Below are 407 nucleotides of genomic sequence, written 5' to 3' on the forward strand. Positions count from 1 at the left end.
CAGTGCGCTGCCGGATCGCACTGTGGTGATTCCACTCTCTCTTTTTTTCTGTGTAGTACCTGGATCAGATCAGGCAGACGATATTCGAGAATCTGAAAATGCTGAACCATGCTCCCAGCGTGCAGATCCACGACGTCCCTTCTGACCTGCTCAGCTACGATCGCACAGATGAGCCTGATCCAGAGGAGAGGGGCTCCGAGGAAAACTACAGCAGGTACCAGATCTTGCTGGGGAGGGTCGGGCTTCCCTTTGGGTCCCTGCTGGGATGGGCAGATGATACACTGGAGACCATCTGCTCGCTAGTCACTGTGGAGTCTCTGGTTTTACCCAGGGAACTGTTTTGTCTCTAGAAATGTGTGGTCTCCTCGCATACTCCTCACTGGATCAAAAACTGGCTGCATGGCCAG

The 407-nt window shown here is 53.6% G+C and overlaps 1 protein-coding gene across 1 annotated transcript in view; it reads left to right on the forward strand.

Annotated features, from left to right (window-relative positions):
* The window catches only part of LOC104489205 (histone deacetylase 3), a gene marked incomplete at both ends in the record, with an annotated part of 2,418 nt that extends 2,204 nt beyond the window's left edge, over nt 1–214 (forward strand). Inside the window, one exon of the mRNA XM_010131342.1 lies at nt 57–214. Coding sequence (XP_010129644.1) covers nt 57–214 — 158 coding nt within the window. The remainder of the gene's footprint in view (nt 1–56) is intronic.
* Nucleotides 215–407: the final 193 nt, after the last annotated feature.

This window comes from Buceros rhinoceros, unplaced genomic scaffold, assembly GCF_000710305.1.
Source record: "Buceros rhinoceros silvestris isolate BGI_N320 unplaced genomic scaffold, ASM71030v1 scaffold44332, whole genome shotgun sequence".
NCBI lineage: Eukaryota > Metazoa > Chordata > Aves > Bucerotiformes > Bucerotidae > Buceros > Buceros rhinoceros.